Source organism: Sylvia atricapilla, chromosome 1 (genome assembly GCF_009819655.1).
Source record: "Sylvia atricapilla isolate bSylAtr1 chromosome 1, bSylAtr1.pri, whole genome shotgun sequence".
Taxonomy (NCBI): domain Eukaryota; kingdom Metazoa; phylum Chordata; class Aves; order Passeriformes; family Sylviidae; genus Sylvia; species Sylvia atricapilla.
Genome location: NC_089140.1, coordinates 137003596 through 137020275, shown reverse-complemented (window position 1 = coordinate 137020275; position 16680 = coordinate 137003596). Strand labels below are relative to the sequence as shown.

At 36.9% G+C, this 16680-nt stretch overlaps 1 protein-coding gene across 2 annotated transcripts in view; it reads left to right on the top strand.

The window, feature by feature from the left end:
- The window catches only part of CSMD3 (CUB and Sushi multiple domains 3), a 580968-nt gene that overhangs the window by 166884 nt on the left and 397404 nt on the right, over positions 1-16680 (top strand). For both annotated transcript variants that reach the window (XM_066334988.1, XM_066334980.1), the window contains exon 5: positions 15428-15635. In XM_066334988.1, coding sequence (XP_066191085.1) covers positions 15428-15635 — 208 coding nt within the window. The remainder of the gene's footprint in view (positions 1-15427; positions 15636-16680) is intronic.

The following is a 16680-nucleotide window of genomic DNA, read 5'->3' as shown; positions in this document are numbered from 1 at the left end:
TATAATGAAGTGACCTGCTATACACATCTATGGTCTAGTGTTATTATTTTTGAGGTAATTTACTTTAGTCATATCTTTGAAATTGTATACCACAGGTTGAGAACTGTACTTTTGATTTTCTACAAGTTTTGATATTTTAAAAGTCAAACTTTCTGATCTTAATTTTTAATAATTTCTGCAGAAGTATAGGGAATTGCTGCACTAGAGAGTAGGGTAGGAAGTAAAGAGAACATAGCTTCAAAAATAGTAGTAATTTTCGTAAGCCCTCAGTACCTAGAAGGAGACTACTAAAGGAAAGCTAGAGAGAGACTTCCCACAAGGGAGTGTGGTGGTAGGACAATAAGGGACGGCATTAAGCAGGAAGAGGGTACGCTTAGATGAGATATTGGGAAGAAATTCTTTACTGTGAGGGTGGTGAGGCACTGCAATATGTTGCCCAGAGAATGTGGATGTCCCATCCCTAGGAATGTACAAGCCCAGGTTGGATGGGGCCCTGAGTAAACTGGTCTAGTGGGAGGTGTCCCTGCTCATGGCAGGGCACTTGGAACTAGAGCATCTTTAAGATCTCTTAAAACCAAACCACTCTATGATTCTTGGATTGATCCTAATTTAGCTGAGGTTATTGTAGATGCAGAGAAATATAATCACTTCTAGAAACAACCCTGGTTTAGAATATATGAAAAAAGTAATTCACAGAGTCACAAGTATCAAGGGTTTTCTCAATATTTAAAATCTAAGTGGCTAAGAAAATTAGTTAGCTAACTTCAGACTCTTATTCAGTCCTTCAAAAACAAGCAAAGAAAAGAAAAGGTGAAAATATTTATTTTCAGTGGTGGTCAGCTGTAACAAAAAATATTGCCTTTTAGTGCTTTCCCTTCTGTGAATTTTCATTGTCTAATAGTACGATTGTATCTGCTCTCCAGTGTGTGAATTCTGCAATGGGATTAGTAATTTACATCTATCTAGTTGCCTATTTTTAAGAAAATTTTAGCAGTGGTTTTCAGCATGTGTCACTACTGCTAAATTTCCCAAAAGCTAAGCTATAGATTCAAGAGGTGCTGGAAAAGGAAGAAGACAAACTGAAATTCTTAATGATTGTACAGTCAATTCAGCATCAAGTTTCAACAATGCAGTTTGGGGCATCTTTTGCATTTTACTATACAAGTAATCATATGCACTGTGTTCTCCTAGCTTAATGTTTAATTTACATGATGATAAATTATGCTTTTGAATTATTTAACTTTCAGGTAGTCTGTACTATAATGTAAGGAATGTGTTTTTCTTTGATTCTAACTGTTACACTGTCATCATGATGAAAATAGCACGGTATGCATTTTATTACTGTATTATTACATTGTGTGCTTTGAGAATTGTCACTTGATGCGAATACTTTGGCAGCCAATTAATTGTATGAGGTTTTCTCTGCTGTTCCTTCACTGAGGGTGCCCAGACACATAAACGGTATTTGCATTGTGTCAGCACGACATTAAAAGCCAACTCATTTTAGAATTAATCTTTTAAAATTCTTTTGATAGACATTTAGTTTGCTGAACTCAGTTTTTTCCTCATGTATCTCTAAGTACCTTCTAAATACCTTATTTTACTTGGGAAAAATATTGCTTTAGTAAATCCTGTGTAATACCATTGGTCCAGATGGAATTGCATCAGCACACATATCATTGTACCATCTTCATAAACAATGTGATCTACCAAGTATTCTATGAGAAGTGTTACAACTGAATGTATATAAATATGTCCACATGCATTTATCAGGGTATTGGATCTTGAAAACATATCCTTGACAGCCATTCTCATATAATGGGCAGGACAGTAGCTAGTAGTTAGTAGTTAGTAGTTGGTAGTTACTGGTGCTTATCTTACCCTGCAAGATTTTATGTGGATGTCTCCTATGAGCACTTACAAACATCCTTGTCTCTTTGGTGAATTACCCACATACTTGTCAAAGCCCCTTGTGTATTGTGTCCCTCTGTGGCAATACAACATCACAAAAATGCTTAGGTACTACTGGTTATGCTGTTACATTGGCTACAGAGTTCCAGTGCATTTATTTTGGGGGTCAAGGTAAGCAAATATTAATTGTATCTTGATTAACACACTTTAACTTATGTGCGTAGTAGGCCTCAGTTCAAGCTACACGAGTTAGAATATAAAGCTCGGAGTATAAAGATTATATTGACATAAGATGTTCATACTGATTCTTTTTTTGATATTTATTTCATCTAGGCACTTTGAAAGCATGATTGCATTCTAATATGATATTAAATTTTCAACATGCTATCAATAAATATTTATCACAAATACTATCAGGATACTGATTTTAATTGCCTTTATCAGGAGAGCAGTTTGACAGCAACCATATGAATTATGGTTAAAAAAGTAAATATTTTTTTAATAACCTGGAAAGGTTTTAAACTTAATAAGATAGAGGATATTCCACAAGAATTTATAAAACAAAATACTTCCATGTCTTGCATTTTGAAGGTGTCCCTGTCAGTGGTGGAGGGGTTGACACTAAACAATGATTAAGGTCCCTTCCAACCAAAACAATTACTTGATTCTATATCCTATTAGAGGGCTAACAGGGGAACAAAAGATGATTATGGAAATAAAGAGAATTTTTTTCAGAATTCAGAATTCTGATTTCAGCGAGGTGGTCTTCTACAAAGTCTGTCATCAGAGACTTCAGAGTTTTTACTGTGAGATTGCTGCCTCTCTAAATACCTGTGCTCTTCAACTCAACTCCATTTCATTTTGGAAAGTGTCTGTAACAGCTGTAGTCATACAGAGTACCTTGACTTTCAATATCAATAAATGTATTGCAACATCCTTATTTGAAAACAGCACTAGAAATAAGTTGGTTTTGTTTGTTTGTTTGTTTGTTTGTTTATGATTAGCTTAGTTCTGCTATCATTGCTTTTTTCACAAGATCATTATTACAAGTTTGGGCATATGTTTAAGTCCTGGCAATTGAATCTTTGAAATTTTCAACAGCTGAGAGCAAGCAATGAAAATAAAAGATGAACATTTGGACAATGAGTTGCAATCACTTCTTAAATCTGAAATTGTAAAATGGACGCTAACTTGAGACTTTAAGGTGACCATTAGACATGCATTGTGATTTTCCAGGAACAAATCTATAATATCTTCTAGTACACATCTTTAATGCTTTGGATTTTTATCATAAACCAGAATGGCTCCAAAGGTGCTATGACCACCTGTTGACTCAGTGAGGTGTAAAATAAGAAGGAGGCATATTGTAGGTCTCAGTGGCTCTAAAGGCAACACTTTTTAAAATAACTGTTCCGTATAACCTTTTTGATGAAAGTTGAAGGGACAAAAAACACAGATATTCAAAAAACATGGATGTGGATATATTTACTGTGAAATATGTCATGGGGGGAAAGGAATACCGAAAAATGTATTTGCCAGAGCTCAATCTTTTAAGTAGAAGATCTGAGGAAATAGATGTGTCAGGGTAAAGCTTTTACCTTACTCACAGGGATGTATATGTGATCACCAGTCCAGAGTGGATGTTGGTTACATCCACAGAAGTCAATACTCACTCCAGCCACTCTCAGTGCTGGTGTTCATGCAGTGGCTGGGCTTCAACACACAGCTGTTCCACTGTGGGCACTTTGCTTCTATGTGATTTTGTATGGCTGTATTAAAACATTTCCAGCAGATCTCTATGACAAGTGTCTTTGTAGAAAATCAAATCAGTTCACAATGGCCCATGTTATGCACCTTTCCACTATCTTCTGACTAACATCTGACACATTTTGATCTGTGGCTAGTGTCAGGACTTGGGATACTCAATTTGTGTTTACTGTACCCTGGTTTCCTTGGCTTTCCACAGGCTGCACTGTACTCACTTCTTGACCTAAGAGAGGGCACAATATTCCCAGAATCACAGAAACAGACAGTATTTGAGGCTGGAAGGCAGCTCTGAATATAGTCTAGTTCAAGTCCCTCCACTGGGAGCTAGGCCACCTGGAGTAGGGTGATCAGAGCCATGTCCAATAGAGTTTTGAGTATCTGCAGGATAGAGATCCCACAGCCTCCCTGAATGACCTTTTTGAATGTTAAATCAACCTTACAGTGGGAGAAAAATATATTTGAACCATATTACTTCTATCTTCTATTTCAATTTGTGCCAAATTTTCTCTTTATTTCTCTTGGTACCATTGAGAAGACTCTGACTCCATCTTTTTTACTTCCCTGTCAAGTATTTATAAACACTGATGATTCCCCTTGAAGTTTCTCTACCCCAGGCTGAAAATGCACTCTCTCAGATTCCCTGGTATGTCTGCTGCTCCAGTCCCTGAATAATTTGTGACTCTTTGTGAGATTCTCTCTGTCCATGTCTCTCAGACTGGAAAGCCGTCACTGGACGCAGTACTCCAGGTGTGAGGGAACTGGTTTTTGTCTGGACTTTACGCTGTTTCCTGCATTTCACCCCTCTTCATGCATTTCACCTCCCAGTTCTTCAGTCACTTTTCAACACACATCACAGACTCATCATCTACCCCATACTTTATCAGTTTGTCTACGAGAGTGTTACTGGCTAAAGTGAAGAAGATATATTCAACTTCTACTTGAAAAATTTTGTTCAGCACTCAAGCAGAACACTAAATCTCCTATTTCTAAATGCTTCTGTGGTGTAAAAATCTTTCCCTTCCAGTTCTGATTTTAGTTTTCCAAATTTGAACATTTCTGTGAACTTTTCAAATGCACACAGGCTTAATTTAAGTTTGATAAATTTTGGCAAATAAGGTAACAGAGCTGCCAAAGCAATCATAAATTGGCTGAGAAAGTGTCTTCAGAAGAGGTTAAGTCCTGCTTCTCTCTTCTGGTAAAGTGGTAGTCACAGTTCACATTCAGGAGTGCTGAATTCTAGTCTCTGCATAATTAAACAACTACAGAAATCTTGACTCTGAAGTATTGAAAACATTTTGTCATAATTTAGGCATTCAATAAAGCACAAATTCTTTTAGAAATGTAGCATTACAGAAGAGATCACAAATATGCCACAGAAATTGTGCTTCTTGTTTTGCACAGTGCTTGGTAAGAATACACCCTGTTGTTCAGAGGTTTTATAAAAATAAGCATATGGAATTGCACATTTTAAGAAGAAATTCTGATAAACACTTGCATTTTTCTTCAGTTCATAAAAGTAAAATATTTTAAGCTGCATGGTCATTGTAATCCAGTTGTCATTATGATGATATTGGTTAAAAAAACTAGACAATGAAAGTTATGAGAGGCCTCTTACACCTCTAAAGTCCTATACTGAATGTAATATAGAAAATTAGTATGAGATCTGCTTCATGGTTTAGACACTGAAGTGGTCTTATTCCAACATTTTTAAAGTTAAGATAAAAATAGCTGAAGAGGTATGCATTCAAATCCATTCTCCATTGAATGGTGCAAATCTTAAAACAGTGCTCCTGTTCTGAGGAAAAATAAATACCACTTTTAATCAGGTCAAGAGAGTTGAAAACAAAACAAAGGAAATATTCTTTTTTTCCCCTGATCTTGCTCTAGGTGTTCTACTAGATTATGTGCAGGAAAATTTAAGAAACAGTAAGTGAATTCAAACAATACAAGTTCTTCACTGTTTTGTTTTTCAATTTGCTTGGATTTTTTTTTTAATATATTTTTTTTTCTTTCTACCACTAAGCTATCATAGGAGAACTATAGTGAATAATAGGAAAACTTATTTGGGGACCGCAAGAGGTCATCAAATCCAACACACCTCTTAAGCTTGGTCTTAAAGGCAGTTTTATTTTCTCTGGGTGTTACACAGCTCACTTTTGAAAACTTCCAAGGCTGTAAGTTCCACAGCCTCTCCAGGCAAGCATAAGCTCCCAGGACATAATCTGCATCACCATGATCTTCTTCACCAGCTACAGGGGAACTTCTGCACCTGTAGCCTATAGTGCCTTCTTCTTCTTCACTGGACTTGGTGTCTTCAGGTTTGCATGTCTCATTTTTCTTACACCTCTTCTCTCTCTCTGTCTCTCCCTCTTTCTGCTGCTGCACAGCATTTTTCCCTCTTCTTAAATATGTTACAACAGAGGCACCACCAATATTGCTAACTGTCTCAGCTTTAGTCAGTGGTGGAGCTCCATCTTGGGCCATCCTGGAGCAGGCTCCATGGTGGTGGCCCCTGACATCCACAGAGGCCACTCCTGCAGCCCCTGGTACCAAAACCTTGCCACACTAACCCAGTACAATCTTCGTTTGTGCAAGTTTTTTTCTTGGTGGCTTTCACATCCTGCCTGCTGCACTCTTCTCCTCAGAAAGTCTTTCAAACTAAGAGGTGTAAACTAATCCCAAAGGAAGTGCTAACTCTTTCTCTCTGCAGGCAGTGTCTGTCAGACAACACTGGATGCTATGGTTGGGATTCAGACTTCCTCCTGACTCTACCACCACTGATTTTCACAGAACAAGTGTATTATTCTTTTATACACTAAAACATCAACAGATAAATAAAACAATTGCCACTTTAAATACTTAGTTACTCGTTGGAGTCAGTGGATGTGTGGTGCTTTGTTGCCAGCTGGGTTAAAACATAACATTGTCATTATTTTATGTAATTCCATAAACGTTTGTTTTTAATAGAACAGCGTCTCCATTACAATAATTTATTTATAATTTCTTTGTGGTTCAGAGCCAAAACTGCAAAACCAGGTGTAAAAATCAGCCACTGCCAAGTTCATACTTTGATGTAGTTTCTCTCTTGAGAAATAAAAAAAAAAAAAAAAAAAATCCACAAGATCCCTATTAATTTCCAAAATCTCAAGTATTATGTTATTTATCATCTTTCACAATTTTCATGCTTGGTTTAAGGAAAAGACAAATTTTAAAGACAAAATTACATTTATAAATCATGGTGAAAACCATTCTTCCTTGTAGGTATTAACAATAATGAGAAAAAAAAATAATTTTCAAGTTGATGAATTGATATATTTACTTCGAGGTATTTTTTTTCTCTTTTATTTGCTGAAGCAATCAATTTAAATAATTTCTGCTTTCCTCTGTATTCTATTTTTAATGAATTTGCTCTTATGCCTTCTGCCCCTCAGCAACTCAAACAGTAAATATCAGGCTTGAGAACCATGAAATCTAAATGAGTATCTTAATGCTGCAGAGCTTCTAAGCTTTATGGTTCCACAAAGCAATAGGAAACAGTTGATCATCAAGAAATCTTTACATATTTTTTATTGTGCTCATATTCATACAAGGCCTATCTAAATATTTTAATTTAAATTACCTTGGTTTGTAAGCAATAAAAGCACCAATCCTTTCCCAAAGTTCATTTTTATGTGAGAAAAAGATGTAATTTATTTCTTTGTGGAAGACAGAAGTAAAGACACGGTTAACTGATACATAAACTGGTTATTTTTGTATTTTTGTTAAAGAAAATCTTGTGAGTTAACCCATTAATTTCAAAATTGTCCTATACTAAACCAGTTAGTTTTTTTTTTGGTGTTTTTTTTTTTTTTTTTTTTTTTTTTTATCATCTACATACATTTTTAACCACACATATAGGTAAGAATTCAACAGGGGGGCTGCAACCTTTGTGAGTTTGTTTTGGTTCGGGTTTTTTGTTTGCTTTTTTCTTCTCTTTTTTTTGTTTGTTTGTTTGTTTTGCTTTTTTTAGTTTTTTAAAAGACAAACTCTTGGCTTTATGTGCCAAGACTTTACTTGTATTTAAATGTTTCCTTCTTTCTATATAGAATAAAGAACAACAAATGAGATCTCTGTGCATAATTTACTAGAATACAATTACTTTTCCTGTCAGTACAGGAGAGTCCAACTTGCCTAAATCACATCCACAACATGACATTTCCTTGGAGAAAAAAGGGGCAACTCTGAGGATACCAATGAACATTAATTCATTGCCAGGTAACATAAACATTTAGTTACTGATTCAGGATTCGCGGGGAAAACAAAACAAAACAAAAACAAAAACAAAAACAAACAAAAAACCCCCACAAAACCAAACAAAAAAAACACAAAAACAAACAAACAAACAAACAAACAAAAACCACTTAAGAGAAAGGAGATTTCCTTTGCCTTCACCTGGGATTGATCTCTCCCTTCCCCTCTCCTGCCGCACCTCACTGATTTGTTAAAAAAATATGGATATTGATCTAATACCAATATCCAACTATGACGGACAAAGACTCTCTAACAGTTTGAAGTTAGAAAGTGTATGTTTATTACGACGCCGGGCAGTGTGTGGGATAGCTCCCAAATACACACGCGCAATTTATAGATGATCACAGGGTCTTTTTATCTACAAAAGTGTTGAATACCCAAAACACAAATGCATATTCATAACTCTGGTCCATCCCATTCCCCGTTTCGTATGGTAATTAGCCAAAAAGCAATTAAGCATGCGTAATTTGTTTTTTGAAATGAGTCGGTGGTCCTTTTTAGGGGGTGGGGTCTCAAAATGATGAAGTAAGATGCGTCTTCCTCGCTTTGCCTTTTTAACCTTTTAGTGTTGGTGACACCAGGATCTTGTTTTCTCAAGACTATCTGATTTATGATCACATTGTGTCCTTGGAGTCTGTTCATTAAGTTGACAGGTCTCCTGATTTATCGGTTCTTTACATCTGGCTTATGTTAAAAAAAAGGGAGTTTACCTCAGCAATGTCTAGTTAGTAAAAGGGGAGTCTACGTGCTAAAGTCTTTTATTCTTCAAAATGTAAAGGGAAGTCTCCGTCAGCAAGTCCACGTCTACTTTAACTAAAGTCCTTAATTCTTTAAAATTAATATCTCATTACCTTCAGCCGCCCACCGACCGGCGGCGAGGAGACACGCCACGGCTGCCGCCGGCCCCTCATCCTTCTCTGTGTCCTTACCTACCCGTGAGGAATTGCCCTAAATGCCTGCCCTCAGTGCCCGCCCGGCCCCGCTGTGCCCCCAGCACTGACATTAAAGCCCGCCCGGCCCCGCCGTGCCCCCAGCACTGACATTAAAGCCCGCCGGGCCCTGCTGAGCCCCAGCACTGACATTAAAGCCCGCCGGGCCCCGCTGAGCCCCAGCACTGACACTAATGCCCGCCCGGCCCCGCCGTGCCCCAGCACTGACACTAATGCCCGCCCGGCCCCGCCGTGCCCCAGCACTGACACTAATGCCCGCCCGGCCCCGCTGAGCCCCAGCACTGACATTAATGCCCGCCCGGCCCCGCTGAGCCCCAGCACTGACATTAATGCCCGCCCGGCCCCGCCGTGCCCCAGCACTGACATTAAAGCCCGCCCGGCCCCGCTGAGCCCCAGCACTGACATTAAAGCCCGCCCGGCCCCGCCGTGCCCCAGCACTGACACTAATGCCCGCCCGGCCCCGCCGTGCCCCAGCACTGACATTAAAGCCCGCCCGGCCCCGCCGTGCCCCAGCACTGACATTAAAGCCCGCCCGGCCCCGCCGTGCCCCAGCACTGACACTAATGCCCGCCCGGCCCCGCTGAGCCCCAGCACTGACATTAAAGCCCGCCCGGCCCTGCTGAGCCCCAGCACTGACACTAATGCCCGCCCGGCCCCGCTGAGCCCCAGCACTGACATTAAAGCCCGCCCGGCCCTGCTGAGCCCCAGCACTGACATTAAAGCCCGCCCGGCCCCGCCGTGCCCCAGCGCGGCCAGCCTGCAGCGCCGGTCGGGGCGCCCCGGCCGCCTTCCTCACGGCTCACCCCGTGCTGCCCGATACAGGCCTCCAGGCACGCACAGGCTGTGTGGGTATTATGGTGTTTTCCCCTGGCGTGGGTAATTTTTGTGGTTCTATCTCAAAGGTGGTAGGTGGGAAGGCAATTTTTTCCGTTTAACTTATGTTCAAGCACCATTTAAGCTCCTCACCTTAGCTACAGATGCATTATTTGATTTTTTTTTTTTTTTGATGGCTGTCAAATCCTTATAAATTTTACAGGTACACAGCACAAAAGTGAAAAGTGAGAGATTTGAAGATGTGAATCATGTCAATTTATTGTCATCACTGGGTTTATTTGGAATTTAAAATCTGTGAGTTTTACAAATCAATACAGAAAATAAGAGTTCCATTTGTCCTCAAGAACTGTTTCATGTCCCTCTACTCAAAAGCTGGATGAACTTTATGTTAGTCAAGGACAACAAATCTTTTGCAAACCTATCCTGAAAGATTTTCACTTGACAGATGTGTTGCAATCTTTATATTTAAATTTCTGAAATTTGTAAGGTTATTCTTGTGCATAAATTATGAGGAAAGGCTGAAATTTTTTCATTGCTATAGATTTGTAGAAAAGTCAACATATAAGTGTTTCTCAGATATTATATACTTCTATATTTATCTTGCATTATATTTGCAGTTTTTAGAATGTATCAGTATATTATATAAAATAAATATAATAGGCATTATACTACAGAGACTCTTCTCTATACTGTATAGACCCATCCATTTATTGTCTGACTCTAAACATTACATTGTTGAGACTAAATTGAAGAGCTAGTTTTTATTTAGCAGAGCAAGATCTTGCTAACCTAATAGGAAGGTCTTTGACCCAGGCCCACTGGGTTTTTGTGGTTGGTTACCAAAGCTTGAAGGTTTGTAGAGGAGCAGAGGATCAGGCAGAGCACACACAGAACAGACTGACAACTGATTTTCTTGCACTGTTTTCGATGACATGGAGTGACCAGAAACAGCTCTCAAGTGTCTGTACACAAGCAAATGTGGCATGAGAAACCCAAGAATTGAGACTTCACATGGGATCAAAGATCAATGACATTATTATAATCACAGAGCCATAGCAAAACTGCTGACACTGCTGGACTTCTGCAGTAGACATACACAGAGTCTCCATGAAAGGTGGGCAGGGAACAAAAGGAGTAAGTGTTTGTGCAAAGGAGGAAACAGAGGGAGCTGACATTGCCTATGGAACTTCCTAAAGATTTTTGTGCCTATTCGTGTGCTCATTTGCAAGTTTCATTATCAGACTGTAATACTACAGACTTAAAAATTGAGTTTAAATTTTAAGGTGTTTTTCACTTCAGCCTGTATAGTTTCTATTCTGCTGATTGTAGCACAGCCAATGAAGAAACAGAATAGGAAATTTAATAGAAGCTGGGAGTTTTTTTTAATGAAGGCAGTATAGGATGTGCAGAAAATTTAACTGTTTAGTTAGCTATAAATATCTAGATAGATAAGATAATATGATACATTGTGTACCGGATTAAAGCTTGATCTATTATGCAATCTTATTGAATTCTCAATGAGGTCCACAAATCTGCGTGTCCTATAAATCACTGATGACATTGCCTGTCTTTGATCATCCACTTTATTGAAATTTACGATTCAATATTTATGCAACATTATTGTGAATATCACTGAAAGCTACAAGAATAAGCAAAAAAATAAATAGGACATAACTAGAGAAATATATTTACAAAATTTATTAGGAAAAATGAACAATGAACAGTAAACCAGGAAACAAAAAGGATAAAATTTTATTAAATCAGATTTCACTGGAGATTATTTGAACATGTAGAGTTTTCACTTTTTTTTTTTTTTTTTTTTTTTTTTTTTTAATGGGCATTTACTCATAAGATTTTACAAGGAAGAGATGAAAAGAAAGAAAAACTGCAGGTATCTGTGAACATAAATAGAAACAATCTATACCCACAAAAAGAAAAATAAAAATCAAACCCCCAAAACATTACTTTCATAATCATCACTCATCATAGTATCAGTGATACTCCCTCTGCACAAGAGCCCTTATGCATATTCAGAGATCTTAATTTGAATTCATAATACCTTGAAAAGCTTTTTAATGCCAAGTCTCCTTTTGCATATCACTTTGAAAAATCTTCCCCTTTCAGCATATGGTTAGGATCAGAGAAATATGTTAGAAAAAATGACATCTTGGCTGTAAGTGTATTTTCTGCATTTATGCCTTCATATCACATTTGCAAGATTGGTATTGGATAAAATTTCCCAGTACATAACCAAATCAATTTAATTTGAAAGTATGGAGATGAATTTTAAAAGTAGATTTTTAAAAAACATCAGTATTAGATATGTATTTTTAATTGAACAATGTCAGATTCTATCAAGTCTTAACTGAAGTATTATCTTCTTAAAATGTCTGTGAATGTTTTTCTTCATGTTTGATAACTGGAAATTAAAAGTTTTGGGATATACACAGTTCTTTCAAGGCATTTAGTGCCTAACCACTGTTTAGCTACTACATTTTGATTGCAGTGATTTTAAGCATGTATTGGGTGTGGGAACATGCAGCACAATACACATACAACCTAAACTATATCCTTAAACCCTCTTGATAACCCACAAACAGATAAATATGTTCTCATTAACTACTATCTTCCATCCTTTCACAGACAGATATTATTTTTCCATTTCATGGACTTCATCCACCATTCCACATGTTCAAAAATAGGCTGTGATTTGGCATCTAGTCATCAGGATGGGTGCTTAAGACAGGAGAAGCAGCACACTTGATGATTTGGCACCAACTCCAGCTAGACCCAGGTCACTGCCACACTGTCCTTGCTCCCTGCAAAATTCACTCTTCACGGGTTCATGTTACTCCTGCTGTTTTGCTCCCTGAAACATAAATTTGCACCACAGATTATTTTTCCCCAAGATTAAATGTCCTTGAGGCGCACACTGGGTTTCCCCAGCCTAGTGCTTTAGTCACCAAGTATACTGTGGTCCTTAAGCGAAAACAATCCCATGAATGGGCTTGTCTTTTCCCATGGGAAAAGAAGGTTAGGCACTTAAATGTCTTTGAGGACTCCTACCTTGGTAGTTTGTTAGATGTTATTCAGAAAGTTACAGAAAGGCAGGGAAAGAGATTATTGTGGTTCTGTACCAAAACTCCAGCAAAGCTTATCTTTCCTCTCTTCCATGTTCACATCTCCGTACTGGGCTTGCTGCACATTGCTGAAGATCAGCCACTGTTACTCTTCCTAAATGTTCCCACACCAGTTAGTCTTTTATTTGTGACATTTCATAGCTGACATCTAAGAAATTATGCTACTTCAATTGTGATAGAATAGGGGTGCTAAAAGCAGGTGGCTCAAGATATAATTGCTACATTCTCTTTTATTTGTCAGGGTCTTGTGCACTATGAAGTTAGTGGTAGAACGCCTGTCAACAGTGTTTGTCAATTTTCTTGAAGATCAAATCTTTTTTTTACACTGTCTTCACAACTTAAGGCACCAAACATTTGCATGGGCATAATGCTTTTCAGTCTTCTCACAGATGGGAGCTTTTACCTATGGGGATCTAATTGCAAGACTTTATTCAAGCAAATGATACTGTGGGTGGAGGAAAACAAGATCACAAGTGCAATAATTCTGTTTTTTATTGTTCTAATGCTTGCAATACACTAAGGTGATATCCAGTGTGCTTTTGGTTATATATGCAGCACTTAAATGTAGATAATATTAATTATATTTGTAGCAAATTTGCTACATTAATCACAATAAAACCCATTATGATTTGTTTAGGCCATTTTGCTGATGGTAGCAAAATCACACTTTGGAAACGTCTCTAAACAGCTGTGGCTCAGAATAAAGGACACACTCATTGAGATTGTTTATATTTTTTAACAGTGCCACAACAATTCTTTAAGTTTTGGTATACTATAGCAACACTGTTAGTAAAAGTTTGTTATATTTCTAGGAACCAAGGTATATTTCTCTGTAATTCATTTGTGAAAAGTAAGACATGAGTTCTGCAATACAGTAGGAAAGTTTGCTACTGTAATACAGCAATTTCAAATTATTTTTCTGAATGTCTGTAATGCATGAAAATATTATGTTGTTCATTTTAATATAAATATATTTATTATTCCTTTCACATTATGGGACCAGAACCTGTGATGTGAAACCAATGAGGTTTCTCAGTTTTATTATATTTAGTGGGTTCAGAGTGCTAAGGCTAATTAGTAAGAATAAATTTAAGTGGTTGTTTTTTTGGATGAGGTTTTTGTTTTTGGGGTTGTTGGGATTGTTTGGGTTTTTGTTTGGTTGGCTGGTTGGTTGGTTTTGTTTTTACCTGGCCATGGCATAATTTGGCAGAATTTTTGAGAGACAAAACCTGGCATTTTAAACTCTGAAACCTTTGTAATAAAGAGTCATGATTTTTTTTTCTGTTAGAAGTGAGCCATTATGTCTGTCAGAATTCTTTACACTTTCTGTTCTGTGATCTTATACTGCTTAAAGTTGCTTTTTGTTCTATACTTATCATTAATTTTTCATCAGTATTGACTGGATTTTCAGACTCTAGGGCAAGTTTTATTCATGCTAGCACTCTAATTGAGCAGAAACAAGACTTGCTTTTCAAATACGCTTCAAACATTTGGGTAATAAACTGAATAAGTACTGCAATATGATATTTCCATTCAAGTAATTTGAAAGGTATTTCCATTTTTGAAAGAAAAAGCACTAAATTTCTAATACAGAAATAATTTTAACATAAGATCCCCCAAAATTATTTTTTAGGCATATATTTGCTATTAATGAAGAAGATACCAAACATCAGTCATTTGAGAATTGTTTCATCATAGAATAAGGTTTTTTAGAACTGATTTTGTGAATATATAATGTTTACCTGATATATTCAGCATAAGATCACATGCTAAAAAATATAGTAATTTTGGTTTCAGAGTCACTTTTAAGAAAGAAGAAATTGTGATAATTGGTCAAATAGTTTCACAGTTATTCATATGACATGAAAAATGCATGCCTATGGTAAAACCCTAAATATTTGATCTATTAAAACTTATTACTGTGATGTAAACCTCTTAATTGTGAAAGTATCTTGCATTAGGAAATCACTCATTTTTGATTTCGTTGAATGAATAACTTTGGTTTGAAAACTGATCACCTGTTTGAAAATGAGAAAATGATTTCTCAAGAATAAACCTAATGACTATATACTCAGTAAAATAAAATATGACAATACAATTAGTAAATAAGGGGTAAGATTTTCATGCTTCTTTTCTCAGTATAATGTGACTGGTGCACATCACATGTCAGACTGCTTTTTGACAGGGATTAAACTCAACTTGGTTTATGAAAACATTTTTTGATTAAAGCAAAAAGAGGAAACGGACATTTTTGCAAGCGATTATAATGTGACTGACACAATGCTAATCCAGATTTATAATTAATAAATAGTAGATTATAAAAATATATGCTGGCACAAGTAAATAAACCCTAAGTAATTGTAACTTGAAGCAATTACTTTTTGAACACCTTAATTTTGGAGCAACATTCCAAGTCAAACATGTTAAATAGTCTTAAACAATTGTTCACCTATACAGTAATGAATTTCTATGCTCAGCAAGAAAGTATACATTTTTAAAGAGTGATTTTAATTTTTTTTTTTTTTTTTTTTACAGCTGAGGATGCTTGTGGAGGAACTATGAGAGGATCAAGTGGGATCATCTCGAGCCCCAACTTTCCTAATGAATATCATAATAATGCAGATTGCACATGGACAATTGTGGCAGAGCCTGGTGATACTATCTCACTAATATTTACAGATTTCCAAATGGAAGAAAAATATGATTATTTGGAAATAGAAGGCTCTGAACCACCTACAATAGGGTGAGTCAAATATTGCAATTTTAATGAGATTTAAAAAAGCCCACTGATGATGAAAATTGAAAATACAACTTTTGTTGCTTTTCCTTTTGTGAATATGTAATCTTTCTTAAAAAAAAACCCTCACAGTAATAATTGTGACCATGGCATAAATGTTGATATACCAATTGCAGCTGTAAAATGGTTTTAAAATATATTTAAAATATATTCTGAAGAGCACTGTAGACTCATTTGCCTCATTGTCTATGTGTGTAACCATTTAGCCTTTACCATATTAAAAGTGTGTACATTTAAAAACAGAATGGAAAAGGACTGTTGTACTGGTAAGGATTAGTGAAGCCTTCAGATAGTTTCATAATGTCAGAAAGTGAGTGGCATGGAGGCTTTCAGCACAGAGCTAGGGGGAATTAGCACTGACCACACCTGTTGGTCATGGGTTGGCTTTGGAGGAGTTTCTGTACAGAGAACTCTAAATGGTCTCTAAATAATATGGATATGGTTTGTGATACACTTACCTAGAGATATTCATCCTGATCTGTGGGATAAAACACCCTGAGCTGAGTAGTCGCAGTACTTTTTGGCTCTGGTTTTACTCAAAATATAGCACCTTTTAGGTGAGTTTTTGAGAGTTTGTTTGCTTGTTGACTTAGCAGTAGTAATAATATTTTTGCTAGTCTGACTTCTGCAATTCTTAATCTCAGTGTTGATGTGTTATGTAGATGCTGTAACACAAATACAAGAAACAAAATAGTGAATACCCTCTTTCAAGATAAAATTCAGTTAAATAGGAAAAATAAATTATACATTTTGTTGCTTTCTGGTCTGGTAGTTTTATGGTAACACAGCATCACACTAGTCAAGAAACATCAATATGACAAATCCTTGTGTTTGTTTTATTGGTTTAAATATGCTATTGATTCATGGAAAAGAAGTTGTGTACAAACCCATAAATCTCAGACAGAGGCTTGTGAACAACAAGGTGATAGGATTACTTGGCTATATACATTAAGGTCAGTAGAGTGATGCAGGTTAGCACATGGCCAGAGTC